Raw genomic sequence first — 27,618 nt, forward strand, 5'->3', positions numbered from 1 at the left:
GTTTTTCGATAAGTGGCAAGTTGAGTAATGAAAAGGTGACTCTGGCCGCGAATCCAGAACTCTTCCCATCAACGCTCACTGCTTCTTTCACTAATGCTGAGTTACAGAAAGTGAACTCTCCTTTACACCTTCAAAGATATTTTCACACAGGTTACCTCTTTAAAGACAAAGCAAAACTGAGCAGTTGAGGCAGTGATCTTGACCAGTTTATGCCATTGTTGTCATCACCCCCATCATCAACTCATCATTAAAAATTCTCCATCAATATTATCCATGTGTTGGTCATTGTCCTAAACTCTCGTTACATATCTTAATCTCATATCTTCCTGAGACTAGTGTGTTACTCTCATTTTATAGAGGACGAAACTGAGGATTTTAAGGCTGAGATGGCCAGTAATTTGCCCTAAGACTTAGGTGGGTCCCAAACGCAGAGCAGTCTGATCCCCAAACCTACACTTTTAACCACTCTACTATACTACCTGAATCCAAATGGTACTGAGGCGGGGGAACAAAGTTTGACCAGAACCACTTATCCATATCATTTCACTTGTGCTGCAAAGATTGCTGTTTTCCAGATATCACTGTACATGACAAGTTCATGGGCAGGACACTTGGCAATGTGGGGGGCTGAGGCTAGTGGTCAGCTCCCACTTTACTGCACATGGCAGCATTTTGTACTTACAGGTTCCCCTGCCTGTAAAATAGTGAAGGGTGAAACACTTTCCAGAGACTATAATCTTACATGTTTCTGATTTTGTTAGAAAATAAAATATTTTGAAATTTTTATGCTGGCCTACAGTTCTCTGTGGAAACACTCTTGAGGGTAGTCTGTTCTCAAAGGTGCTAGTTCAAAACGGCCAAGCCTCCCCAAATACACAGAAGAAATGTCTGTTGTAGCCACAGGAATTGAAAGAAATGCTTGTATTTTGAAAATGGCATTTAGTAAAGACAATTTTACACACAGACATAAAGGCAGACCAATCCCACCTTTTATCAAAAACAGCATTTTATTTGGATTCAGTATTATTAGAATACTTGTGCAAACATTACAGCATAAATAATTTCATTTACAAACTCCCTCTCTGCAGATTCTAATGCGGTCTAATGGGAAAACTGGCTTAGCTGAGGATCTAGGGATTTTTTTTTAATGAAAAAACTCTCATTGTACAGATAATATACCAAACGTAGGTAGTTATTACTCCGTTGAAAAATAAAATTCTCCTTTTTCACAATGTATTATCATTTTCAAGAGAATCTTTATAAGGGAATATTTCAAAATTTGGGGGTAGAATAATGGCCTTATTGGTTTTCTAAAAATAATACATGCACATTATGAAAATTTCCATTTCTACAAAGAGTTTCAAATGAAAGCCACAAATCATCCAGAGTCCTACCACCTAGAGTTAATTAATGTTAGTATTTGCTGAATATCTTCCAATATCTGTATACCATGTAAAATGAATCTATAGAACTAGGTAGGGAACAAAAACAGCTTTTATTAAACAAGATTGTACATATCTCAAAAAGTATTTAAAATAATTTAATGGGAGAAACTGGCATGAAAGAATTGCTGAACTTCAAATATATGTTTCTTTACATTATGAGCTATTCCTTACTAAAATTAAGAAGAAGACTATGATAAACATCAATAGGTTAGAATCATTTTTTATTACATGTTTTGGTTTTAGACTGTACAGATGGACTCTCTGCAGTGTCTTGTTTTTTTTTTTTTAAAGGAAGAGCCACCATGGATGAGAAAGATTGACAGAAATGCCATGCTAAATCCACATCTTCAAATCTATGGTTTTTCTCATATTTCCATGAATTAATATTTCTTTCATTAAAAACAATAATATTCCTGATATGCCATCACGAAAGCGTTAATTATGATTACCATACATCAATAGGGGTTGTGGATGAAATCTTCTGTCATATTCAGCAGGCCCTTCCTTCTTCATCATTTTTAAAATGATGCCTTACCTCCCTCCCACTTTCTTCTTATAGTATTTGAAATTATATTCTTTACTCAATTGTTTTTCCTCTTTAGAATAATTAATACATTCGGGAACAGAATCTGTGAATTGATCTATTTTAAGTTCACTTAAAATAGAATTCTAAAATCTAATGAAAGCTAATTAAATTTACATCACCACCAAATTTCCCATCCTTCTCAACCTGATGTCCTAAGTTGTGTGCATATTTGACCATGTATTAATATTTACATATTGTCACCTTTTCAGTTCTTATGAAAGTACACACAGCCATTAAAAGAAACATGACTACCTTATAATTAAGCTCACAATTTGAGTGCTAAGAATTTGACATTAATAATTCTTTAAAAACCATCTTCTGCCTATGTGATAGATAATAACTACATTAAAACCTTGATCATTATAATTGTATTCTAAATTTATAGCATATATTTCAAATAAGAAAATAAAATTGTTAGGAGTTTTAGAACTTAGAAGTATAGAGTTCTATTTCCCCCAAGTATGTTTGAGCTATAAACTTAAATCTGAGCAATTATCTTACTGTTTCACAAGATAAAATCCTTAAATTCTTCCTTATTTCTTGTGTTGCCAAAGGGGGAAAATAATTCAAGCATTACTTATAAGTTCTTTGCCCAAACTGGTGTTAATGTTGAACAAATGAAAAGTAGAGAATGGACTTGAGGACACGGGGAGGGGGAAGGGTAAGCTGGGACGAAGTGAGAGAGTAGCATTGATATATATACGCTACCAAATATAAAATAGACAGCTAGTGGGAAGCAGCTGCATAGCACAGGGAGATCAGCTCGGTGCTTTGTGACCACCTAGAGGGGTGGGATAGGGAGGGTGGGAGGGAGAGCAAGAAGGAGGGGATATGGGGATATATGTACACATACAGCTGATACATTCCCTTTGTTATACAGCAGAAACTAACACAACATTGTGAAGCAATTATACTCCAATAAAGAAGTTTTAAAAAAAACAGACAAAAATAAAGAAAAAAATCAAAAGAAAAAAAGAAAAAGTACAAATGTAATAGGTTTTAATGTTTAGAATTTATTGCAGTTATACCCATTTCACAATGGGCATACTTCACATGTAGTCATATTTTATCTCCTGCCTTCAGAATCATTTCACCAAACTGCAGATCAAATCTAGCGATAATAGGGGTCAGGAAGGACATAATATTTTATTGAACAGAACGAAGGTACAGTGAGAGATCATTCCTTTTCCTCGTCTTATATCTTTTTACTTCAAGAAATATTTTAGCCATTATGGTCTTTGTCAAAATTTTTAAATATATTCTTTAAAAAAGAGAGAACCAACAGCAGTCTACCCTCTATTCCAATACAGTGATGGATTTTAAGAAGGTATGGCCCAGACTTAAGATTTTGTGGCTAATTATGACTGATACAAACCAACCAATGAACAGTTTTGTATTTTGATCCAGTCAGAAAGCTTATTCAAGAAAGAAAAAGCACACAAAGACATTCATTATTCAATACCTTGAAAATCTTTCTGTGTGCCTCCCTCAACTACCATGTGCCCAAAGCCTGTCTTTCTCTCCATATGGCCGTGTCTTCCTTTAATCCTAAATGAGCCTATTTGCTGGAGGTTTAGCAGGAGAAGCTGACCACCCAGTCTTAAATACTGGGCCCTACTGGTTCATTTCCTGGCCAGGCCTACTCTACCAAGGTGACAATGGCTTAAGCATCATTGTGTTAATTTCACAGCATGGAATATGGTCCTAGTAGTTAGAACTAGCAAACAGGAATCACATTCAGCTGTTAAACCCAGGAAAATGGTAAATCCTTCATGAGTATAAAGGTAGTTTATGCCATCAGTCTAATCTGAAGGGTAGTCATTAGAAGAACGTGTTTGCTTTTGTCTCCCATGGAATAAAAGTCCCAGAGATTGTTGCTAGCCGTGGCTTTGGCAATAAAATCCTTCATTTCTCATTGTTCTGCCAAAGCTGATTAGAGTAGAAGATCATCTGTGTGGGTTAAATGCTGTGCTCTTTTACTATCTACACGGAGCACCAGGCTTAACATATATTCCCTTTCAAAACATCCACAGAATTACTTAACCATCTAGAAAATAATGTTGGCATTTTTCTCTTGACGGTCAGATTGGCTGCATTTAAAAGATGTGAAGGAAGGACCTAGAAAATGGAATCACTGCAAGAGTCTTATCTGCAAAAGTGTCTTCTAGCAATTTCCTCTCTGGGCTCAGGGCTCCTGGATTACCTTTTAACTTTTTACCTTATGTAGGAGACTGTTTCATGGCAAATGAAACTCATGGATTAGATGACCAGAAGATGTCATCTTTGAAGGTCTCTTTGTATGTTTAAAGTATTTTATTACATCTATTTCCATTATGTTTCTCTAGTTTGATGGCAAAATGAGGGAATAAAGTAGAAAAAGTTACTACTGTTATTGTTAACTTTTTGTGCTGATATTTTATTTGCCTAACAAAAATCAGAGTAATGGGCTTTTCTATCACTGCTTTAGACACTGAGTTGTAAAGAACTGAGGGTTTTCTAGCTTTGTAATCCTTTTCACAAGGTAGTAAATTATTGGAGACGCTGAAAAGTAAATATAAAAGTCAAAGCATATCATTTTCAACACTTCTTTTGATGAAATGCTGATATCATTTGCGAACAGGAATTTCACATATTCTCTGACCTGGCCTTTGAAAAAGTAGCATTAATTTGTCACATAGCAAGTGGTGCAATGCTCCCTGAAATCTTTTTTGGACCAAGATGAAATATAAATAAATACATTTAAGAAAATGGTGCAGTAATGTAGATAATTGTGCACAATTTATTGCCATTTTATATATTATCCACATTTTGCCTTATAAATAAAATATGAATAGCTGCACCACTGTCTTTTCAGTTCATACATTTTTGATATACTTTCTGAATGCTAGAGTCACTATTGGATCATTTAATTCAATACATTTAAAATAATGTCCCAATCCAAAAAACTTTAGACTGCAGCAAAGGGCTTTCTTTCTAGAAATTTGACATTGAATTTTATTTCCATTTAGGTATTAATTCAAACCTTGGATCACTTCTTCTATTTTATTGTTCTATTCTTGCCTGGATTGTGGAAATGAGAGTAGCACTGATTTCAGCATTTGAGATTAGGATTCTTCAAATCTGCCAAATCAGCGAGCCCACCCTTGTAAGTCAGCCCCAGGCAGGCTGCAGTGTATGCTCCCACGTGTGGTTTGGGGACAAGGATGAGCTCACCAAGCCCAGCCTATTTCTTAGATTGGTAGAACACACTGATCTCCCAGTTCATTGCATTGCTCCTTGGTTTTTAGCAAAGTAATTTAATTTTTATAATTGGCAACACAATACAGTAATTTACCTGTCCCAGTGAGTATGCTTAGTGAATGTGTACTCAGCTGTTTAAACTCTCACCTAGCCTTCCTGTATTAGGAGGATATTGAAAGAGACAAGCTATCTACTGCTGTATCCAAAGGCTACTAGTGATAATTTGCTGCAGTTAACAGAGATACTTATGTTTTTCTTACTTGGATTCTAAGGAAGCTTTATTCAAATACCCATTTTTCTGGACCAGAGACTATAAAGCTTCCTACACAAGTTTACATCACTCTAAGCAAAATTAAAATGTAAAAAATCAGCATTTATACAGCAGCTTGGGGGACACAGAAACTCTCTTCTGTGATCACACTTCATCACTTCCTACCCTTCCCACTGAATCATCAGGGCTTCAGGCTGTTTGCCGGCACTCTGGCCACACACAGCCCTTGCCATTCTCCCAGCGCATCAGTTCCCAAAGGTCTTCACTGCTTGTCATTCCCAGCCTGAGCCCAAGGTTGTTCATTTCAATTCTGTCCTTTTGGATCTTTGACTCCTCTAACTATGCCAGTTCACAAACCTGGACCAGCCCCACAATCCACAGATCAGAACACCCAACCTCTAGCCCTGTTGACTGGATCCACAGAGATCCTTGACTTTAACCAAACCCTCTTTACTTCCTGGAAGCCCTTTTATTAATTTCTTTTTGAGTCCTACTGTATTTTTCTAGATCAGCACTGTCCAATAGAAATATAATGTGAACCACATATATAATTAAAAATTTTCTAGTGGTCACATTAAAAAGTAAAAAGAGGGCTTCCCTGGTGGCACAGTGGTTAAGAATTCGCCTGCCAACGCAGGAGACATGGGTTCGAGCCCTGGTCCGGGAAGATCCCACATGCCGCGGAGCAACTAAGCCTGTGTGCCACAACTACTGAGCCTGTGCTCTAGAGCCCAAGAGCCACAACTACTGAGCCCACGTGCCACAACTACTGAAGCCCATGTAGAGCCCGTGCTCCGCAACAAGAGAAGCCAGCGCAACAAGCAGCCCAAGCACCGCAACAAAGAGTAGCCCCCACTCTCTGCAACTAGAGAAAAGCCCACGCACAGCAACAAAGACCCAATGCAGCCAAAAATAAATAAATTTATAAAAAAAAAAAAAAAGAAGTAAAAAGAAACAGGTAAAATTACTTTTGATAATATACTGTATTTAATCCAGCATATCTAGAGTATTAGCCTTTCAACAACAGAAAATCAATATAAAAAGCATTAATGAGATACTTTTTACATCCTTTTTGTAGTAAGTCTGAAATCTGACATGTACTTTACACTTGCAATATGTTTTAATTGAGACTAGCCACATTTCAAGTGCTCAGTAGCTACTGTGACTTATCACTACTATATTGAACAACGCAGGTCTGGACCTCTCCTAATCTCTTCAAGCCCTACCCCTATTCTCCTCAGTCTCAGGAGGACCTCATGACTCATTTTCCAGGGAAAACTTGAATAAATCTACCCCGAGCCACTTGATATTATTCCCTATCCACCTCAACATATATCTGTAGCCACACCAATACTTTGACAAAATGTTCTTCCATCCTTACCCACCCTGTCATTCTTCCTTCTTTGAAAAGAAAGAGCTGTGACTGATCACATCCATTCCCCGCCTTCTCTGAGACTTTGCTCAAACAAATATCTTCTCTTTCCGGGGATCTTCACGCCTCCCTTTTCACTAACATTCCCAGGTTTGCTCAACCTTAAGATTTGCTTGTTACTACTCCCAAAACTACCATTTTCTTTACCATCTTCTTTATTACTTTGAACTTCCCACCACTGACCCGACCCAAACCTTTACAATAGGGCTTCCATCCTCACTAGCACCTAACACCACTCTCCCCCCAGTTATGAGTGACTCCCCAGTCTTCAAAACCAGTGGTCCTTTCTCATTTCTCATTTCCCTCATTGCACCTACCGCATTCCACACTGTAGCCTACCCCTTCTGAAAGTTTCCTTCTTCTTTACTGCCAACCCCTTTCTTCTGGAAGTTTCCTTCTTTTTTTTTTTTAAAGCATTATTCATTTTAATTAATTTATTTATTTATTTATTTTTGGCTGTGTTGGGTCTTCATTTCTGTGCGAGGGCTTTCTCTAGTTGTGGCAAGCGGGGGCCACTCACTATCGCGGCCTCTCTTGTTGCGGAGCACAGGCTCCAGATGCACAGGCTCAGTAGTTGTGGCTCACGGGCCTAGTTGCTCCGCGGCATGTGGGATCCTCCCAGACCAGGGCTCGAACCCGTGTCCCCTGCATTGGCAGGCAGATTCTCAACCACTGTGCCACCAGGGAAGCCCAGTTTCCTTCTTCTTGACTGCCCTAACCCAACACTCTTGTGGGACCCTTTTCTAATACCCAAACAGGACTCCTTTTACAGCTTTACTCAATCCTTTGAATCCTTAACTATGGTTCATCCCTTATTACATCCATTAGTTTCTCCTCTCTTGGAGGTTTCCTCTACTTTCACGGCTTCAATCATCATTTCTACTCAGAATACACCCAAATGTGAATGTTCAACCCTCTTAGCTAAATGCCAGTCCTGCACTTCCAAACCTCTACTGTACATATCCATCTGAATATCACATGGATATTACTGTCCATTTTAACTCAGGGCTACTGTGACAAAGCCTATAAAAAGAAATCATTTTATTTCCAAGCCTCTAAAAAATTAATAAGTATTGTGTGTAATTGTCAGTTACATCTCATTTGTGATCCCTGTCCCATCTCTGCCCCAGGCTGTGTCAAAATGCCCTGCTTGATGTCATCACAGCAGAACCTGGAGGTATAAAAACAAGTGTTAGCTTTTTCCCAAACCAGTTCTCCCTCAGATTTCCTATTTTTGTCAGTGATACTAATCACTTTGTCACCCAGCTTTGAAATGTTGCTTTCGCCCTTAATTAGTTCTTCATCCTTTCTCCCACAGCTAATTGATCACCATTCTTGTCAACTAATCCTTCATAATATTTCCCTTTATCCACCCCATCTCCTTAACAAATTGTTCTCCACATTCTCAAACCATCCCACAACCTCTTTCATCAATTCCAGTACTGTCCCTTCCTTGAACTCAACTTTTGCCACCTCTGACAACACAAGGTATATTGGCATTGATGCAGCATTTAAAAAAAAAAAAATGAATGTTCCATCTTCCCATCTAGATCTTAAGTTACATAAAAGCAGGAACAAAATGTTATGATCTCTTCATTCCTGTGCTTACTAAATAAACAGATGACCAATAACTGTTTACTGTTATTTACATTTCAAGTGAGTGCCGCCACCAGACCAGATAATGACTTGATTGCCCTTACAAAAAAAAATTCACTATAAATGTCTAGCTCTGGAAGCAGATTGAAATATAATCAAGTTGCCCCAAATTAATTTTGCATACTTTGGGGGACAGTTAACATTCAACCACATAACATGAGAGAGGCAACTGTTTTTTGAAAAAAGCATCAAACTTAGGGTTTGATCTTGTTTCTCCTATTAAATAGTCAGTATGCGAGTTTCTTAACTTCTAGTTTCCTTGCCTGTTGTACACCTGTATAATGGAGTTTATTGTGAGGTTTAAATGAACTAATATCTGAAAGTGCTTTGAGCATTTCAGAATCTGTGTAAATAGAGAATCATGTCACAAAGTACCCAGAATCAACATCCATTGATGTTTTAAGAAAAAACTTTTGTTGACCTCCCAATTAGAAACCTCTGGCAATTTTATCAAGTTGATTGAAAGACCTGTTGTGTAATTACCCTACACCAAACTAACGTTACTTAGTGCACAGTTAATGTTCTCTGCCCACAGCTTCTTCTAGTGAAGCCCCTACCTGGTGCCTGCCATTCTTGGGCTGTTTGAACAGGGGTCCAGAGATTCAGAAGGTTTTTTCTAGAGGCCACATCATTTTTAACAGGTGTTATGCAATTTGTTAAGTGGGGATTCACTTGAAAATAGCAAATTCTGTCTCCTCTTTGCCTGAAAACTACTTGCAGTGTCTCCATGCCCCTTTACATCATCTCAGCGATGGGTAAGCCTACCATCCCTAGCACTGTGTACCCCCATAGCACAGATCATGCTGTCTTATAATGTGTTTATTTCTAAACGTGTCTGCCATGGGAATCTGTGGGCATCATAAAACAGAAGATTACAGTTTATTTACATATAAGTTTTCTTTTTTAAACAATTCATTTATTTTGATATACCTGGCACTTAGCGCAAAGCATGGCACTTAGTACTTGCTCAATAAATACTGAATAAATGAGCAAACGTGGAAGAGGTAACACTGCAGGTAATGGTGATGTTTTAGTCTCCTTTTTATTCTCCTTCCCCACTCCCCTACACTTAACAGAGTAAATACTAAGAGGCTCCTAGCCCCCAGGAGCCTTTAGGCCTACTGGTCTAGACTTAGGCCTAGGCTTACCTCAATTTGTTGTCTCCAGAGCCACTCACACCCAGGGAGGAGCCAGGCTTCTGTGGAGATCCCTTCTTCTCCCACTTCTGTCATCTACCCTCAGGGGCCCAGGGGTTTCTTGTGTCATGTCTTCCCAAAGATTCCTCTTCTCTGCCTGAAAAGAAAGAAACCATTTGTTACTTGCCTAATTGAAGAATAAATTTGCGTACATTCTCCAGCAAGTCTTCTATGCTTTTTTCATAATCCAGTGACTGGAATATTTAAAATATTTCCATTTTGTATCATATTTGAAGCACCATGGCTTTATTCTTTTGAATTTAATTTTTTGTTTCTGAGTTGAAAGAGGCAAATAACTGAATGATAGGTGTGATGTAGATTTTAAAGCTTGTATTTTTTAAGTCACAAGAATGTAAGTGAACAAATCATATGATTACAAAATGATTTAATCCAAATTCCAGGGATTCTTGAGACAGCTACTAACCCTTCAGTTTTGCTCATTTTGGAGGCAGACCATATCTCTATTCAGAAGCCTTTGGCATTAGCTGGGGTCTCCCAGACCTGCTGCCGTGCTTCTGAAGGTTCCACTTCTCCAGAACCTCTGTTTTCCTTGTTGCTGCCCCTTCTCAGCAGCAGGGCCATGTGTATGACTGATGTGCTCATCTACGGGCCACCATTGAGACACTGAATTGTAAGCAGGGCATCAAGATGCGTAAATCAATGCCATCCAAAAGAAGAGAACAGGAACTTCACAGAGTCCTCTGAATTTTCAATCTTGTTTCAAAGTCACATAATTTAGGCCACTGTACAGATGTAGCCCACTGAGATTCACTCACAGAGATATTGTCACTGGAGGTTCAACAGCCTATTCTTATCTGTGAATTTACTGATTGACCTCAGGGATAGAAAAGATTCTTCCAAAGCAAAATGGGATGACAGTAAGTGCCCTGGGAATAGCGCTGTGTCTATTCACCTGTGTTTAGGAATCCAAAAGCTGGTGAGAACCTGTAGCAACTGCGGCTTTGCGGAAGGGGCTGCAACAGCTCCCACGGTGGCACTGCCAGTGCTAACTGGTGTGTGTATGTGTGTCTCCTCCCGACAGCTATTGACCTGCTGTACTGGAGGGACATCAAGCAGACGGGGGTAGTGTTTGGGAGCTTCCTGCTGCTACTCTTCTCCCTGACCCAGTTCAGCGTTGTGAGTGTCGTGGCCTACCTGGCCCTTGCTGCGCTCTCAGCCACCATCAGTTTCCGCATCTACAAGTCTGTTTTACAAGCTGTGCAGAAAACCGACGAGGGTCACCCTTTCAAGTGAGTGCCGCCACCAGACCAGCCCTTGCCCCACCTCTCATGTGGCTCTTTCGTCTGCCTCTATTTCAGCTCCTGTGCACTATGGGTTGTGCTTCTCTGACACCTAACAGGCCTCGTAGAGTCTCCTTTAATGCTCTCTCTTTTAATACCTAATATTTCTGTTAAATTTCTAAAACAAACTCATTTATCTCTGTTCTAACCCTTACTGCTTTATTGAGCTTTTAAAACTTTATTACTACTAATTAAATATTAAATATGTATCTTTAATATTAATTTATATAATTTATATAATATAAATTCTTTTCTTGTGTGTGAATTTATGAAATGTGAAAACATTCAATTTATATTTAATATTAATTTTATATTTATTATTACTAATAGTAATCATAATTCATTATATGTATACAATGTTTTATAGTTTAAAGTGTTTCAACAATTATTCCTCCCAACTCTCTGAAGAAGGCAGAACATTATAATCCCTATTCACAGATGGAAAAACTGAGGTTCTAAGAAGTAAAATGACTTACCCAAAGTCACATGGCAGTAAATAGCACAGAGCCGGGACTAGAGTGTTTGGATTTTTATTTCTCTGCTCTTTCCAGAAGTTTAATATCAAAGGGCCAAACTTCTGAGGGATGCAAGGTTCATGAACAGTATTATACACCCTCTTCCGTATTTTTATACAGGGCAAATCTAACTAGAATGAACACTGAAGAGGAGGATTTTTTTACGGCAGTGTATTAAGAGGATATATGAAATGTGGCAGAGGGAGATATTAGCACTTCCAGATGCATGCTCCCCAACTCCACCCCAATTTAGTTGTGAGTCTAGCTTGTAAGCCCCAGGTATTTTAGCACTGACTGTCAGAGTCACCCCCTCACCTGGTGCTGGCCCCAGAGTGCAGGCCCCACTACAGGTGTCCTCACCTCCTGGAACTGAGGAATATTTCTGCATCCCGAATGAGACCTGTAGATACTGCTGCATGATGGCTTCTGAGCCAGCCCCAGTAGTTCACTGGAGATGCCTCTGAATCCTTCCTGGCTCACCCTCACCAGTCAGCTGAATCAAGGCCTCAGGGCACCAGGCTCTTAAAAGAGGGTAAAGACGCCTGTGTTATGGGGCCTTGTTGACGGAAGGGAAAATGCCATGTTTCAGACTTCTCTTCCCAGCCTCTGGTTCCTGGACTCAGTGTCAAACACAGTTACAGTCTGATCATTCTCGCCCTTGGGATGTATTTGGCCTTCTTCTAATGCAGAGTTAATGGGTTTTCTGGGCCATAACTTGGTTACACATGTTCCCATCCCAAAAGTGGGAAGAATGGAGAAGTGGAGTGTCATTTTACCAGGCTGAATACTATGCCTACTTCAGTGACCCTAGCCTGTGACCAGTATCCACACTGTCTAATTAGAGTCCTGCCCTGCCCCAGCCCCTGTCCTTAGCCATCTGAGAGAGGCTGGTTTCTGCCACGTTCTTGGTTCCAAGCCTGTCAAGTTACACTGAGGACTCATCTCTCACTTGGCTTATTTCTTCTGTAACTACCCAGTTGTAGGATCAAGAGTCTAACTGTAATTAGCTCAACTACTTTATCTTCCATTAGGAGACATTTAAAATGTAAAACACTCCTTTGGCTGAATTGTCTTTATCAGCAAAAGGAATATATAACTCAGAGTACATTTTGAATCAAAACATTTTATCTAGACAAATCAGTTTTTCTTTTTTTCTAAAAAGCCAAGCATATAAACATAAATTCTCTAAAACTCAAGCCAAATTCTGTTTTACTCTTTTCCTCTCAATCCTCAGAGTTAGGTGAGCACTTTAAAAACTCTGGAAATATCCTCAAAATAGACAACATCACAGAGTGGGGGAAGGAGAGAGAGAGGATGGGCCTGGGGAAGGGGGGAAACGGCCAAAACAGGAGGATGGATTGATCCTTATATACTTGAAGAGTTTATCTACCCAAGAGTTCAAATTAACCATTTGAACAAATGGAAAATGCAATTACTAAAATACCACTCTTACTAGAACCAGTGAGCATTTTAATATGGTGCAGTTCACTTGCATTTTCAGAGTTCTCTAGATAAAGCCTGAAAGTACTTTCCGGAATTTCAATATGAAGTCTTAGAGTTTTGATGACAAATAATAATTGGCAGCTAGAATTTTTGGATATCTCAGTTATTTAAAAAGACAATTCATCTTCATGCAGCCAAGAAGAAAGGAGGACTTTCACAATTGCCTGGTGGGCCAGAGATATACAGAGAATTCAGCAAATGAGCTGGTTTGGATTGACTTTTCTCTGTTCCCAGCCAGTTGCTCTGAATTATCAGCTCACACTGTAATGTTGCCTATGGGAGACAGAAGCAGTCCCAGTGCCCCACTAAGTGCCGTGATTCCCGTGTTCCCCAATGCACTGGCTGTGGGTGTGTGTGGTGCCCTGTCGCCTTCTGGCTGGCATGAATCCTTCAGGATGACCTGGCTGTTGTCCTCAGGGTTGGAAAAGGAAAACTTCGCTGTTTCAGGATTCCCTTTGATGGAGTTCTCTGTGGGGGTCCTTTGTTGACAGGGCCTACTTGGAGCTTGAGATCACGCTGTCTCAGGAGCAGATTCAGAAGTACACAGACTGCCTGCAATTCTATGTGAACAACACGCTTAAAGAACTGAGGAGGCTCTTCCTTGTCCAGGACCTGGTGGATTCCTTAAAAGTACGATTGCTTAAGGCGTTCCGTTTGACGGTCTTGAGTTTTATTTTCCCTAACGGTGTAACGTTATAAACTGCGACACGATGGAGAATAAAATAACAAGTGCTAATTATATTCTAGAGTCAGAAAATCTCCAACTGTCCAGTACCATGGAGCTCATCCAGTCTAATCCCCTCATTTTACAGATGCTGGAACTATGGTTCAGAGAGGTTAAGACACTTGCCTGAGGTTGCCAAGTGAGTCACTGATAGAGCTGGGATCAAACCCAGGTCACACAGCTTCTAGTTCTGTACTTTTTACAATATCCCAGGTTGCTTCTCCTTACCATTTTCAATTCCTCAATTTCCTAAAATTATTTTAAAAATAAAAATCTAGTTTAGGGAATATAAAAAATATATATGCTTTTTCTTTGAAATGCTCGACTCTGCTAATAAGACATGTGGGCTGTGAGACTGAACCCCTGAGGGGAGAGGACCTTGGGCACTTGGGTGTTATTCCTGGTGCCATCATTGAACTCACCAGGTTTCTTTGAACAAGCTGCTATGACCACCCCGTGGCTTACATGCAAAACCAAAGTCAATCAATCATGATTCAACAGGGCAAGGATGTTGTGAGTTCCCCGTTCCCCCAGAGCACTTTGTACACACCAGGGAGGGGTCTCCCATGGGCTGCTCCATAGCTGAGGAAGAAAGAGCAGAAGGAAAGTGAGTGATGAGGCCTTAACCCTCAAGGTGCTTTACTGGAATAATGTCTTGGCAGGTAACGACTAAAAAAAAGAGATAGCAGGGAGATTATAATTACTTACCGTAGGGCTTTTAAGGTGACATTTCTCTTGACATTTGTAATGTAAGAATTGTGGGCTAGAATGGGGATCAGCAAACCTGATCTATAAAGGACGATATAGTGAATATTTAAGGCTTTGCAGGCTACACAGTCTTTGTTGCAGCTACTCAACTTTGCCATTATAGCAGGAAAGCAGCCAAAGACAATATGTAAATGAATGACTGTGGCTGTGTGCTAATAAAACATTGTTTATGAATACTGAAAATTGAATTTCATATCATTTTCACATATCACAAAATGTTATTCCTGTTTTGATTTTCTTTGACTATTGCAAAATGTAAAATCCATTCTTAACTTGTGGGCCCATACAAAAACAGGCCAATGGCCAGTTTGCTGACCCCTGCCCTAGATTATTATTTTGTTGAGTCCTTCAAATCTTACAACAAAGAGATCCAAAGGGTTCGGAGAGAAGTAAAAACAGGATCCTCTTTCAGTAATTCTGTGATGAGCTTTAAATGCTCTTACATTTTCTATTGAAACCATGATGTAGTTTGCCTCAAGTTTTAATCTAAAGAAGTCAATGAAATGAGACTCTTATCTGTCACGATGGTTTTAGAAGCTCTGATCATCATTTCATTCTTCAGTTTGCAGTCCTGATGTGGCTCCTGACTTACGTTGGCGCTCTCTTCAATGGCCTGACCCTGCTGCTCATGGGTAAGGACAGACAAGCGTGTTATGTCTCCCCTCACACGTTCTGTGAGCATAAAGCTCCCTAGGCTGTTAGCTGTTAGCTTGCTTGGATGGATTCCTAGCAACAAATGCCAGATTCTCTGAGTCCAGAGCATTTCCCTGACCATCATAGTTCAATTAAAGAGTATAATATATATTACATAGTAATAATGAATTTCTTAATCTGAAGTTTTTTTTTCTTCAACCATAACTGGTTTTATTTGGCTTCAAATATATATCTGCTTCAATGGCATTTATGTGTAGAAGTTCATTTTCTTCTTAGGAGGTCATTCCCTCATTCCAGGAATAATGACTTAATATCCGTGAAGGCCTCAGCATATTTTTGTTTTCCTTATGAACTAGTCCTGCCATCTTTTAGCTAGAATGCTGGCTACTGCAAATAATGTCATAATATCATGTGACTATATAAAAATGTATCTATAAGCTTATTCTTACTGACAACTCTCAATTTTAATACTATATTTGTTTTTCATCCCAGCTGTGGTTTCAATGTTTACTCTACCTGTAGTGTATGTTAAGCACCAGGTAAGTTCTATGTAGTGTCAAACATTCATGTTAAGTTTTGACCTTGTGAACCTTGGATGTGCTCATGATTTCTTCCTCTTTGTAGGCACAGATTGACCAATACCTGGGACTTGTGAGGACTCACATAAATGCTGTTGTGGCAAAGTAAGTTACATAGTGCAATTCATAAAAAGGAGAGACCGCCTTAGGCAGGCGTTTGACTGGATTAGATAGGAGTAATAAAAGGATAAGAAAATAATAGGTTGATTTATGATCATTCACTTATTTGAGGCTTATATTCACACCCTTCCCAATTATATTATTTCATAAATTAAGTATGAATTTTAAAACTTCCAATTAAACAAAACTTTCAGTGGTTTATTGCAGGTATAATGAAGTGAATTTTTATGAATGAATGATATTAAGCTCTATCTGTGGACTGGCTCATGTCCAAGAATAAAATGGGTTGGAGGAAAGAAAGAAGCCTGAGTCAGGAAAGTGAAATTAATTTATAACAGTTTAATCGAAATAAAAACAATTAAGTTAAACATTTTCAATTTTTAAACAATAAATATCACTAACTTTTTAAACCATTGAAATTATTTTTAAAACTTAAAACTTTTTTTAATCTTTAGAACTTTTGTTACATTTTAAATTACACCATTTTAACTCAGCAAGTGTGTGTGTTTGCTTATTTTATTAACAGCATTGCTTTTCAAACCTGAGTCTTAAATAGACTGTACTTTATGGCTACTTTATATATTAGGAGATAAAGATTCCAGTTATAAGTACCTACAGTTAATATGGTCATTAACTTAGTAGTTTTCCTTAATTCTTAAATTAGTGTTTTTAGATATGTCTTCATCTAAAATGATAGTTTTTATGTTGTCCTTATTACTCAAGATTTTGTTTTAATCAAAAGCTGACCTAGGCTTCAACTACAAATACATGTCTCAAAAAACTGGACTTTCTCTCTAGTAATCTTAGAATCATGTGGCTAGACCTAGGTGATGGTCAGAATTCAAGGGAAGTATTTTACATAGTAAAAGATGTATAAAACAAAACAAACAAATAAGAAAAAAACAAGCACTTTAAAGTTCCTCTGCTATTTGATTTACATATCATCAGTTACAGTTCTCTTTTGAAGTATATAAAGATTTTTGTTTTTTACTGTATATTGTTTATATTCTTCCTCTTAAATTCATGGCGAATTTGAATCTGTATCAGATCTGTAGCACATTTCAAAATGCCTGAAATTATCAGCTTGGACACAAATGCAACTAATACCTAATGAAAATCAACAAATTGAGGATATTCGTTACTTTGTACTAAGAAATGGCAGCATGGTATAATATGAAACTTGGTGTTTACCAAACCTGGGGAAGCTGTTAAAAATATGACTTCCCAGACTGTACAACAGACTTATGGAAATAGAATTCCTAGAATAAGGGACCTGTAATCTATATTTTAATGAACTCCCTAGGTGCCTTTTTGGCAGTTAGAACTGTGTTTAGGAACTACAGCAAAGAACACCAGAATAGGAGCTTGGAAACTGGAAGATAGAAGTCTTAGTGCTCAGTCGTCCAATACTTAGTTTGAGGATCTTGAACAAATCACATCTCTTAATTTTTTATTTGACTGATTAGTTGCTTGCTTCCAAAAAAAGACATACTTATTATTTTACGGGAACTGCATGTAACAGGCACAGAGAGTATAAAGAGGAATGAGATGATCCTATCCTAGCAGAGCTCTCAGCCTATAGGTGCAGACAAAACTGTAAAGAAATAACTATAAGACAGTATAAGAATGACAATAGAGTTGCATAAAATATTAAAGTGAGAGAGATAAGGAAACTACTGGTCTTACCTGGAGGGGATTATGGAGAGCTACTAAAATGAGGGCCCTTGCCAGCATGGTCAGGTTCTGCTGCAGACTTCTCTCTGTGTCCTCACATGGCAGAAGTGGAAGGAAGCTCTCTGGGTTCTCTCTTATAGGGCACTAATTGCATCCATGAGGGCTCCGTTCTCATGAACTAATCACCTCCCAAAGGCCCCACCACCTAATACCAACACACTGGGGGTTAGGTTTCAACATGTGAATTTTGTGGGGGCAGGGTGAGGGGTGGAGCGAGGCATAAACATTCAGTCTATAGCAGCCTTGAAAGATGGGTAAACACTCATCAGGTGGATGATGAGGGGAAAGACATTGCAAGAAGAAATAATACAGGTAGAGGCAGAAACATGAAAATGTAGGCCAAGTTCAGGGAGCAGTGAGTCAACCAGTGTATCTGAAGTTTAAATGAATGGAAAGATGAACTGGAAAGGGTCTAGAAAGAGAGGCAGAGGACAAGTATTGAACACTCTAAGGAGTTATGACTCTGACTCAGCAAGAAATAGCCTGCCCTTGATGTTCCTATGCTGGAGATTGATGTAATCAGACTTGTATTTTGCACAGATTACTATGATAGTCTAGTGGGAGGAGAATTGGAGAGGAAAGTGGAGATGTGGTGATTAGCTGGGAGGCTATTAGAATTCAAACAAAAGTGATAAGGGTATAGGCCTGTTAAAATGGAGGGAAAGGAGAGATGGCAGAGAAGTAAAATGTATGAATGTAGGTATACAATATAGTTGGTTAAATTAAAATTGGAAATCAAGGATCTGAAAAGGAATAGAAAGGAAGCTAAGAACAAAAAGAGAAACTGGGGAAGTTACGTAGTTCTTGTTATCAGAAAGGAGGAAACAGCAGTTCTTCAAAAGAATCTGTTTTGCCTGACACTAAATTTTGAAGGAGATTTCTTGGTGGGATCTTACCTCTAAGGCTCCTTCAACCTCTGAAATTCTGATTCCATGCTAGAATAACTCCACCAGAAGAACTCACACCCTTTTAGTGAAACAGTTAAGAACATGATCTTTGGAATCAGACTAGTTTGAGTCCATTTCTGGCATTTTTTAGCTATATAAATTCATTATGCATGTTATTTGACTCCCTGAGCTTGTTTCCTTATCTATACATTGAAAAGATAACGTCTATAAACTACTCTTACTTGGACATAGGAAGCACTCAATAAATATTCAGTGATCATGATCATGATCATCCTTCTACTGCTTAGAGATCAGTTCACAAGGGGTGTGGAGGACAGTCCCAGACTGGGTCAGGAGACCTTGGTGCCCCTCCCTTCTCTATACTGAGTGGATGATGAACCTGTCCAGGTCAGTTAACCTTCCTGTGTCTCAGTTTTCCAGCTCTAAAGGCTGACAAATTTGAAAAGGTAAAATAAATATTTTAGAGGAAATTAAAGCTTTAAATAACTGAAAACCTAATAAGAAATCTGCCTCAAGTGAATACAACTCTCCATGTCCAGGTGAGTTATATTCTAGGATGGTAAAATAGTCTGAAATTGGGCAGGAACTGTCCTGATTTTCAAATGAGAAAAACAGATTCTAGAAATTACCTTTTGATGAATCGAATGCCTACTTTCAAGCAAAGTTCCAGAATGAATTAGTAAAAATGTAGGTAAATACTCAGATCATTCTGTGGTCGCTAAACTGAGGGATCATACAGCCTGCTCTAGCCAGCAAGAATTTGGATTTCAGTGGAGGTACTAGAAAAGTCTTCCTGGTGTCCTTGAGGAGAAAATGGAGATGTACGGTCCAGGTGATAACACAACTGGTAGAGTTCTAGAAGGTTGAAATAGTAGACCCTAGAGATGTTCATTAATCCATCAAATTTCCATCTGGGGCAAGGTGTAGTAATGTGACAGAGGGCTCTGCCCTTGACTCCGTGACTTTCCGTCTCAGTATTTCACATGACTATGTGAAGACAAATCAAATATACTCATCAGAGTTCTAGGTGACACATAGCTTAGAGCAAAAGCACATTCAGAAGACAGCAAAACTCAATATTCAAAATGAATCAAGTGATCTTGACTAGTGTAGAACTGTGAACTGAAATTAATAGAATGAAACTGACAGGGAAAGCAAAGTTCTATATTTAGGAAAGTCAACTTTGCAAATATAGAATGGGAAGACGGGCAGATGAGATAGGGTACAACAGTAGCTGTGTAAAAAATACCCGAGGGGGTTTAATTGATGAATTGACCACAGCCAAATATGAGTCAATAATGTACTGAGACATATTTTTTAAAATCTATGCAAGTTTAGATGTTATTAACAGAAGTATAAATCAAAATCAAAAGAGGCCATAGTTGCTTCATATTCCATATTGTCATTCCATATCTGTGTTAAATTTCAGAGTTGGACATATTAACAGCTGCAGTTATATACTGGAGTAATGTCAGAAAGATGACCGGGTATTGAAGTATTGGAAATCTGACAGTAATGGCGAGTGACAGCCCAGCTTCACTGGGGATGATTACTCTGGAAAAGAGATAACTTTAAAAGAACACAATAGCTATCCTCAAATATTTGGAGGTCTAACATTGTGAAAGAAGTAGTCTTCCTTATTTTCTCTAACAAGCTGTGAATGGAAAGTCCAGAAGTTCTGAGATTTGAATGAAACGTGAGGGAAAACAGTACCAATTAGAGTTGTTCAACAATGAAACCATTCGCCCCATGAAACAGTGAGCTCACTGACACTCATTCAAGTAGTCACATAAAAGTTAGTTGACCACTGTTACAAATGTAGTAAAAAGGACTTCCACGATGGGAGAAGAGTAGAATTAGTTAACACCTAGTCTACTGTGGTATTCTAAAGCATTTCAAAACTAAAACATATATCTTAAACTTTTTTTTTAATTTTTGAATTTTATTTATTTATTTTTTATACAGCAGGTTCTTATTAGTTATCTATTTTATAAATATTAGTGTATACATGTCAATCCCAATCTCCCAGTTCATACCACCACCACCACCCCCCCTGCCACTTTCCCCCCTTGGTGTCCATACGTTTGTTCTCTACATCTGTGTCTCTACTTCTGCCCTGCAAACCGGTTCATCTGTACCATTTTTCTAGGTTCCACATATATGCATTAATATGCGATATTTGTTTTTCTCTTTCTGACTTACTTCACTCTGTATGACAGTCTCTAGATCCATCCACATCTCTACAAATGACCCAATTTCGTTCCTTTTTATGGCTGAGTAATATTCCATTGTATATATGTACCACATCTTCTTTATCCATTCGTTTGTCGATGGGCATTTAGGTTGCTTCCATGACCTGGCTATTGTAAATAGTGCTGCAATGAACATTGGGGTGCATGTGTCTTTTTGAATTATAGTTTTCTCTGGGTATATGCCCAGTAGTGGGATTACTGGGTCATATGGTAATTCTATTTTTAGTTTTTTAAGGAACCTCCATACTGTTTTCCATACTGGCTGTATCAATTTACATTCCCAACAACAGAGCAAGAGGGTTCCCTTTTCTCCACACCCCTCTCCAGCGTTTGTTGCTTGTAGATTTTCCGACGATGCCCATTCTAACTGGTGTGAGGTGATACCTCATAGTAGTTTGATTTGCATTTCTCTAATAATTAGTGATGTTGAGCATCTTTTCGTGTGCTTCTTGGCCATCTGTATGTCTTCTTTGGAGAAATGTCTATTTAGGTCTTCTGCCCATTTTTGGATTCAGTGGTTTGTTTTTTTGACATTGAGTTGTTTATATATTTTGGAGATTAATCCTTTGTCCATTGATTCATTTGCAAATATTTTCTCCCATTCTGAGGGTTGTCTTTTCATCTTATTTATGGTTTCCTTTGCTGTGCAAAAGCTTTGAAGTTTCATTAGGTCCCATTTGTTTATTTTTGTTTTTATTTCCATTACTCTAGGAGGTGGATCAAAAAAGATCTTGCTGTGATTTATGTCAAAGAGTGTTCTACCTATGTTTTCCTCTAAGAGTTTTATAGTGTCCGGTCTTACATTTAGGTCTCGAATCCATTTTGAGTTTATTTTTGTGTATGGTGTTAGGGAGTGTTCTAATTTTATTCTTTTACATGTAGCTGTCCAGTTTTCCCAGCACCTCTTATTGAAGAGACTGTCTTTTCTCCATTGTATATCCTTGCCTCCTTTGTCGTAGATTAGTTGACCATAGGTGCGTGGGTTTCTCTCTGGGCTTTCTATCCTGTTCCATTGATCTATGTTTCTGTTTTTGTGCCAGTACCATATTGTCTTGATTACTGTAGCTTTGTAGTATAGTCTGAAGTCAGGGAGTCTGATTCCTCCAGCTCCATTTTTTTTCCTCACGACTGCTTTGGGTATTCAGGGTCTTTTGTGTCTCCATACAAATATTAAGATTTTTTGTTCTAGTTCTGTAAAAAATGCCACTGGTAATTTGATAGGGATTGCACTGAATCTGTAGATTGCTTTGGGTAGTATAGTCATTTTCACAATATTGATTCTTCCAATCCAAGAACGTGGTATATCTCTCCATCTGTTTCTGTCATCTTTGATTTCTTTCATCAGTGTCTTATAGTTTTCTGAGTACAGGTCTTTTACCTCCTTTGGTAAGTTTATTCCTAGGTATTTTATTCTTTTTGTTGCAATGGTGAATGGGATCATTTCCTTAATTTCTCTTTCTGATCTTTTGTTGTTAGTATATAGGGATGCAAGAGATTTCTGTGCATTAATTTTGTATCCTGCAGCTTTACCAAATTCATTGATTAGCTCTAGTAGTTTTCTCATGGCATCTTTAGGATTATCTATGTAGAGTATCATGTCATCTGCACACAGTGACAGTTTTACTTCTTCTTTCCAATTTGTATTCCTTTTATTTCTTTTTCCTCTCTGATTGCCGGGGCTAGGACTTCCAAAACCATGTTGAATAATAGTGGAGAGAATGGACATCCTTGTCTTGTTCCTGATCTTAGAGGAAATACTTTCAGTTTTTCACCATTGAGAATGATGTTTGCTGTGGGTTTGTCATAGATGACCTTTATTATGTTGAGGTAGGTTCCCTCTATGCCCACTTTCTGGAGAGTTTTTATCATAAATCAGTGTTGAATTTTGTCAAAAGCTTTTTCTGCATCTATTGAGATGATCATATGGTTTTTATTCTTCAATTTGCTAATATGGTTTATCACATTGATTGATTTACGTATATTGAAGAATCCTTGCATCCCTGGGATAATTCCCACTTGACCATGGTGTGTGATCCTTTTAATGTGTTGTTGGATTCTGTTTGAGAGTATTTTGTTGAGGATTTTTGCATTTATATACATCAGTGATATTGGTCTGTAATTTTCGGTTTTTGTAGTATCTTTGTCTGGTTTTGGTATCAGGGTGATGGTGGCCTTGTAGAATGAGTTTGGGAGTGTTCCTTCCTCTGCAGTTTTTTGGAAGAGTTTGAGAAGGATGGGTGTTAGCTCTTCTCTAAATGCTTTATAGAATTCACCTGTGAAGCCATCTGGTCCTAGATGGCTGTTTCTTGGAAGATTTTTAATCACAGTTTCAATTTCATTACTTGGTCTGTTCATATGTTCTATTTCTTCCTGGTTCAGTCTTGGAAGGTTATACCTTTCTAAGCATTTCTTCCAGGTTGTCCATTTTATTGGCATAGAGTTGCTTGTAGTAGTTTCTTAGGATGCTTTGTATTTCTGCGGTGTCCATTGTAACTTCTCCTTTTTCATTTCTAATTGTATTGACTTGAGTCCTCTCCCTACTTTTCTTGGTGAGTCTGGCTAAAGATTTATCAATTTTGTTTATCTTCTCAAAGAACCAGCTTTTAGTTTTATTGATTTTTGCTATTGTTTTCTTTGTTTCTATGTCATTTATTTCTGCTCTGATCTTTACGATTTCTTTCCTTCTACTAACTTTGGGTTTTGTTTGTTCTGCATTCTCTAGTTCCTTTAGGTGTACGGTTAGTTTGTTTATTTAAGATGTTTCTTGTTTCTTGAGGTAGGATTGTATTGCTATAAACTTCCCTCTTAGAACTGCTTTTGCTGCATCTCATAGGTTTTGGATCATCGTGTTTTCGTTGTCATTTGTCCCTAGGTATTTTTTGATTTCCTCTTTGATTTCTTCAGTGATCTCTTGGTTATTTAGTAATGTATTGTTTAGCCTCCATGTGTTTGTGTTTTTTACGTTTTTTCTCCTGTAATTGATTTTTAATCTCATAGCGCTGTGGTCAGAAAAGATGCTTGATATGATTTCAGTTTTCTTAAATATACTGAGGCTTGATTTGTGACCCAAGATGTGATCTATCCTGGAGAATGTTCTGTGTGCACTTGAGAAGAAAGTGTAATCTGCTGTTTTTGGGTGGAATGTCCTATAAATATCAATTAAATCTCTCTGGTCTATTGTGTCATTTAAAGCTTCTGTTACCTTATTTATTTTCATTTTGGATGATCTGTCCATTGGTGTAAGTGAGGTGTTAAAGTCCCCACTATTATTGTGTTACTGTCGATTTCCCCTTTTATAGCTGTTAGCAGTTGCCTTATGTATTGTGGTGCTCCTATGTTGGGTGCATATATATTTTTAATTGTTATATCTTCTTCTTGGATTGATCCCTTGATCATTATGTAGTGTCCTTCCTTGTCTCTTGTAACATTCTTTATTTTAAAGTCGATTTTATCTGATATGAGTATTGCTACTCCAGCTTTCTTTTGATTTCCATTTGCATGGAATATCTTTTTCCATCCCCTCACTTTCAGTCTGTATGTGTCCCTAGGTCTGAAGTGGGTCTCTTGTAGACAGCATATATATGGGTCTTATTTTTGTATCCATTCAGTGAGCCTGTGTCTTTTGGTTGGAACATTTAATCCATTCACGTTTAAGGTAATTATCGATATGTATTTTCCTATTACCATTTTCTTAATTGTTTTGAGTTTGTTTTTGTAGGTCCTTTTCTTCTCTTGTGTTTCCCACTTAGAGAAGTTCCTTTAGCATTTGTTGTAGAGCTGGTTTGGTGGTGCTGAATTCTCTTAGCTTTTGCTTGTCTGTAAAGCTTTCGATTTCTCTACTGAATGTGAATGTGATCCTTGCCGGGTAGAGTAATCTTGGTTGTACGTTCTTCCCTTTCATCACTTTAAATATATCATGCCACTCCCTTCTGGCTTGTAGAGTTTCTGCTGAGAAATCAGCTGTTAACCTTATGAGACTTCCCTTGTATGTTATTTGTCCTTTTTCCCTTGTTGCTTTCAATAATTTTTCTTTGTCTTTAATTTTTGTCAATTTGATTACTATGTGTCTTGGTGCATTTCTCCTTGGGTTTATCCTGTATGGGACTCTCTGCACTTCCTGGACTTGGGCGGCTATTTCCTTTCCCATGTTGGGAAAGTTTTCGACTATAATCTCTTCAAATATTTTCTCTGGTCCTTTCTCTCTCTCTTCTCCTTCTGGGACCCCTATAATGCGAATGTTGTTGCATTTAATTTTGTCCCAGAGGTCTCTTAGGCTGTCTTCATTTCCTTTCATTCTTTTTTCTTTATTCTGTTCTGCAGCAGTGAATTTCACCATTCTGTCTTCCAGGTCACTTATTCGTTCTTCTGCCCCAGTTATTCTGCTATTGATTCCTTCTAGTGTATTTTTCATTTCAGTTATTGTATTGTTCATCTCTGTTTGTTTGTTCTTTAATTCTTCTAGGTGTTTGTTCTTTAATTCTTCTAGGTCTTTATTAAGCATTTCTTGCATCCTCTCGATCTTTGCCTCCATTCTTTTTCTGAGATCCTATATCATCTTCACTATCATTATTCTGAATTCTTTTTCTGGAAGGTTGCCTATCTCCATTTCATTTAGTTGTTTTTCTGGGGTTTTATCTTGTTCCTTCATCTGGTAAAAACTCCTGCCTTTTCATTTTGTCTATCTTTCTGTGAATGTGGTTTTCTTTCCACAGGCTGCAGAATTGTAGTTCTTCTTGCTTCTGCTGTCTACCCTCTGGTGGATGAGGCTATCTAAGAAGCTTGTGCAAGCTTCCTGATGGGAGGGACTGGTGGTGGGTAGAGCTCTAGATCTTAAACTTTTGAGAAGACAGACCTAAGGTGTCTCTATTGGAATGTTTCGTACTCTAAGCTGCATTATCAGTTTCTGCCTCTACGTGCTTATATCCACAATCATAATTTCTCCAGTCTTATGTCCTTGCTATCTCTTTCATCTCTCCCCACCTCACTTCAATTAGGCCTTCACCCTGAGCACTGAAGTTGCTCTCTGTCAGAGACCCAGTGACTTCCATATTGCCATATCTTGCAGTCATCACTCCATCCTCATCCCTCTCAACCTCTCAGATACTCTTCATCACTACTGCTATCTTTGTTAAACACTCGTCTTGACTAGTGACACTGCTCAAGCCTCAGCTGCTTTCTCCCAGTGTCTTCTCTTGGCTCCTCCTTCTCTGGTTCACCTTTCATCCAGTCCTGTGGCCTCAAAGGTTATCTCTGTGTCAAGGGCTCCAAAACATGTATCTCTACAAGTTTAGGTTTTTAAAAAGTCAGCTTTACAAATATAGAATGGGAGGAGAGGGAGGTGAAGATGAGATAGGGTACAACAGTACTATGTATAAAAAAGATACCTGGAGGGTTTTAATTGGTTAACTGGTCATAGCTAAATATGAGTCAGTGATGTGCTTGAGGCATTTTTTTAAAAATCAGTGCAAGTCTAGATGTTATGAATAGATGTATAAAGTCTAAATCAAAAGGTTTACTGAGGGACTTCCCTGGGTGTCCAGTGGTAAAGAACCCCGCCTTACAATGCAGGGGTTACGGGTTTGATCCCTGGTCAGGGAACTAAGATCCTACATGCCACAAGGCAACTAAGCCCACGCGCCTCAACTGGAGAGCCTGCGTGCCACAAACTACAGAGCCCCATGTGCCCTGGAGCCTACATGCCACAACTAGAGAGAAGCGTGCGCGCTGCAAGAAAAGATCCTGCATGCCTTAACGAAGATCCCGCGTGCTGCAACTAAGACCTGATGCAGCCAAAAATAAATAAAAATAAATAAATAAATAATAAAAATAAATCTAAAAAGGAAAGGTTTACTGAGAGCCAGTTCTATTCATCTGCTTATCTGATGTTTTCTCTTGAATGTCCCAAAGATGTTTCAAATTCAAGTGGCCAAACAGATCTTGTAATTTCAGCCCAGAATTTATTTTTCCTTCAGTCGTCACTGTCTTGGTAAATGGCATTATCATTCACCTGGTTGCTCAGGCCAAAAATCAAAGAATCTTCCTTGATTACTCTCTTGTCTTTCCCTTGCCTGCACATTCAATCCATCAACATGACAGGTGGGTCCTGTCAGCTCCATCTCCACACTAGATCCCCAGAGTGTTCACTTCAATCCATTTCCAAGGCTCCAGTTTCATAACACCCAGGCCACTGCCATCTGGCACCTGGATTGCTATAGTTTTCCCCCATCCGTTATTGCTCTCACCTCTGTTTCCCCAGTTTTTTCACATAACCACCATTATGATCTTCTTTGATCACATCATTCCTCTGCCTAAAATTCATCAATGGCTTCCCATCCACAGAATAGAATCTAAATTCCTTACCACTGCCCACAAGTTCCAACACCGTCGGGTTACTACCTGCCTCTCAGACCTCCCCTCCTCGCTCCCCAAGCACACTGGTCTCTACTCTCCTTGCTTCCTAATCTTGTCCTCACTTTATGGCCTCTGCACTCCCTGCTTCCTCTTCCTGAATCACTTCAAACCCAGGTATTTGCCTGGTGGCCTCTTTGGGCATCTGTTTCTCACATCAGTGGATTTAAAGTAGGCATCTCCCACCTTATCACTGCTGCCCCCTCACTGCCTATCATTCCATCTTGTTTGGGCTTTTTTTTTTTTTATAGCATTTATCACCATATGTACTTCTCTTGTTTATCTACTTGTTTATTTATGGTTCCTCAACCCCTAGGAGAATGAAAG

At 38.5% G+C, this 27,618-nt stretch overlaps 1 protein-coding gene across 3 annotated transcripts in view; it reads left to right on the top strand.

The window, feature by feature from the left end:
- The window catches only part of RTN1 (reticulon 1), a 278,485-nt gene that overhangs the window by 249,312 nt on the left and 1,555 nt on the right, over positions 1 to 27,618 (top strand). For all 3 annotated transcript variants that reach the window (XM_082386510.1, XM_082386509.1, XM_082386511.1), the window contains 5 exons: positions 10,869 to 11,076; positions 13,637 to 13,775; positions 15,200 to 15,269; positions 15,784 to 15,830; positions 15,916 to 15,974. In XM_082386510.1, coding sequence (XP_082242636.1) covers positions 10,869 to 11,076; positions 13,637 to 13,775; positions 15,200 to 15,269; positions 15,784 to 15,830; positions 15,916 to 15,974 — 523 coding nt within the window. The remainder of the gene's footprint in view (positions 1 to 10,868; positions 11,077 to 13,636; positions 13,776 to 15,199; positions 15,270 to 15,783; positions 15,831 to 15,915; positions 15,975 to 27,618) is intronic.

This window comes from Balaenoptera borealis (genome assembly GCF_965194805.1).
Source record: "Balaenoptera borealis genome assembly, chromosome: 3".
Classification (NCBI taxonomy): Eukaryota; Metazoa; Chordata; class Mammalia; order Artiodactyla; family Balaenopteridae; genus Balaenoptera; species Balaenoptera borealis.